Source organism: Dendroctonus ponderosae, unplaced genomic scaffold (assembly GCF_020466585.1).
Source record: "Dendroctonus ponderosae isolate FM_Combo_2020 unplaced genomic scaffold, Dpon_F_20191213v2 Dpon_F_20191213_8, whole genome shotgun sequence".
Lineage (NCBI taxonomy): Eukaryota > Metazoa > Arthropoda > Insecta > Coleoptera > Curculionidae > Dendroctonus > Dendroctonus ponderosae.
The window spans coordinates 12,708,519-12,711,103 of NW_026019016.1; the positions used below are offsets into that span (position 1 = coordinate 12,708,519).

At 46.3% G+C, this 2,585-nt stretch overlaps 1 protein-coding gene across 1 annotated transcript in view; it reads left to right on the top strand.

Annotated features, from left to right (window-relative positions):
- Positions 1-2,336, top strand: part of LOC109539436 (neurofilament heavy polypeptide) — a 5,995-nt gene extending 3,659 nt beyond the window's left edge. Inside the window, exons 11-20 of the mRNA XM_019907167.2 lie at positions 38-208; positions 277-451; positions 505-913; positions 969-1,102; positions 1,171-1,197; positions 1,258-1,457; positions 1,509-1,687; positions 1,741-1,951; positions 1,998-2,141; positions 2,199-2,336. Coding sequence (XP_019762726.2) covers positions 38-208; positions 277-451; positions 505-913; positions 969-1,102; positions 1,171-1,197; positions 1,258-1,457; positions 1,509-1,687; positions 1,741-1,951; positions 1,998-2,141; positions 2,199-2,336 — 1,788 coding nt within the window. The remainder of the gene's footprint in view (positions 1-37; positions 209-276; positions 452-504; positions 914-968; positions 1,103-1,170; positions 1,198-1,257; positions 1,458-1,508; positions 1,688-1,740; positions 1,952-1,997; positions 2,142-2,198) is intronic.
- The last annotated feature ends 249 nt before the right edge of the window (positions 2,337-2,585 follow it).

The following is a 2,585-nucleotide window of genomic DNA, read 5'->3' on the forward strand; positions in this document are numbered from 1 at the left end:
GAACTTATCTAATGAAATCGTTGCCGTTGGTTTGCAGACGAACACGGCGCTTAAAACCTATTCGCGCAAGAGAAAATCCACGGAAAATGCAGTACAGGCGGTTGCCCCAACAAAGAAACCGAACGTTGCCATCCCTGTGGAGGTTGAGCCGAAATCTGCAACTCCTTCACCGGCAGCTGATGCCGCATACGTGACCAAGAGCTCTAGAGTAATCAAGAGAAAGGTGCCGCATCTAAACTAGCAAAAATATGCTTTGTAATGCACAGTGCTTTCTAGGTGATTTGGGACCCGGACGAGGCAAGCTCCAAAGCAAAGGTTCAGGGTTCCAAAGTGGAAGCCACACCGCCAAAGACTTTGCAGTCGCCGAAAGCTGTTCAGCCAAAAAACGAGAATAAATCAGCCGAGCCAGCGAAAAAGGCAGCGGAAATCAAAGCCAAGCCCGATAAAAAAGGTAATTCAGCAGCGCGAATTAAAGCCTGTAAAGTGATCTGGTGGGACTTTTAGCGGAGGAAAAACGTCTGGTTAAGAGGGCGAGTATTGTGGAGAAAAAGGTCAGCCCTTCTCCGAAACAGTTGCAAAAGGTGAAGAAACCGCGAACCGAAGTCGACAAGCTGCTGGGCGATGAAGGCGCTATCAAAATGCTGTACGACTTGAAGAATTCGGAAAATTCTGGGGAGGAGAGACGCAAAAAGACTGTATTTTCAGTTGAGAAAACTTTCAAGGATCTGGCGAAAAAGGCCAATCAAATCAAAACTGACCTAGTGAATACGTCCGCTTCGGAAACACCGAAGGTTTTGCGCAGAAAGGACGGGTTTCCATCAAGTGCGAATCAGAAAAGCGCTTTGGCGGCTGCGGCCCCAACTGTTGCAACGCCCGGCCCAATAAGCAGGCAGAAATCGAAGGATTCTGCTAGGTAAACTAAACACGTTCACTTATTGGATTGCGTGGTTGAATGCGAGCATTTTCAGAAGCTCGCCGCCTGCCTCCCCGTCTTTTCCCTATCCGAACGAAGTCTCCTATTTGATCAGGCGAAGATCCAGCAGCTCCATTTCCAGTACAGCTGAAGATACAGGCGAAAGCGTGGATCTGGATGTTTCTGAAGGTACGTGTTTCTTTTTCGTTTGCGGTCTTTGAGTGCGTGAAGTTTGATTTTATTGCTTTGCTGCGAAGATGATGATGATGAAGTGGATGCTTCAGGTGCGTATCCAACAGGAGCTTGGACACATTTTGCTTCAACTAAAGAACAATTTCTTCTAGAGCCGAAAAAGAAGCCGGTCGCGCCATTGAGTGATCCCCTTGAAGTGAAACTCGCGAAAAAGTCCCCAGAATTGGCCAAGGCCCAGAAGCGCCTAGAAAATCGCATGGGCACCTACAATACGTTCACTTTGAAGAAAATTAATAACAGCGTTACCATTGAGCTGTACACGACCGATGAACCGTTCTACTTTACTTCAGAGGTGAGTGAACAGGCGTGTTGATTGCCGCTGGGTAAATTGGGCCTTTTTCAGCTTTTGGGCGAGCTGACAGCTGCTTTGGGCAAAATATCCGAAGAAAATGACTGCCAAGTAGTGTTAATAAAGTCCAGCAGCGCAAAGGTTTTCAGCAGGGGCATTGACTACAAGTTTTTGGTTTCTGATAAGGAGAATATCCGCCTGCAGAAGGCCAAAGAGTTGGCAAGCCAAGTGAAGTAAGTCCTCTTTTGTAGGATTTGCAATGGATAACGATCAACTGGGTTTTCAGGGCCTTTCTGCATTGTCTGATGGGTTTTCCTAAGGTTCTGGTGGCAGGCATTCAAGGAGAATGTGCAGGCGTGGCCGTAACTATTCTGCCCTTGTTCGACATAGTTATTGCTAGTGACGATGCTCAGTTCAGCACTTCTTATAGTGCGCTTGGTTGCGTTGCGGAAGGCGCATTTTTGTTGACTGTTCCTCATGTGTCCAGCTACGGATTGGTACGTAATGTTTGGACTTTTGGCGATTTCTAATCGGTTTTTCTAGGCAGGAGAGCTGTTGTTGGCGTCCCAAAAACTGACCGCTGACGAGGCGTACAGGCGCGGTTTAATATCGAAGCTGTGCTGGCCGGAGAAGTATCAAGACACTGTAAAAGCCACTGTGGCCGCAGTCGCTCAAGGGTCTATCCAGGTAAAATATCCGGCGAAAATCCTGCGATCAATCTGCCAATCGCGCTGTTAATTGCAGAGTTTGGAGGCAACCAAAAAAAATCTTCGCCTCAATGTTAGAGCGGGCTTTGAGCAGTCCATCGACTCCATGGAGCTGGAATTGATCGAGCACTGGATAAGTGGGGAGTGTCAGACTAATTTTAGCAACTTGGATTAAATGTGGGTTTCTCCAAGCCAAGTGGGCAAATTGAGTAGTTTTATCAAACGTGGTACAAAGTTATGTAGTTTGCTATCATCAAACTAAAGTTATCATTTTGGTAGCAATATACTGAACCAAAATCAATTCCTGGGTTTCAGTCATTGATTGTCTGTATTTATCAATTAAAATACGTTTCGGTGTATTTTTCCACCATCATCAGTTTTTATGTGTAGCGTTGTTGCTGCTTTAAGCCTTGGCATGCATTTT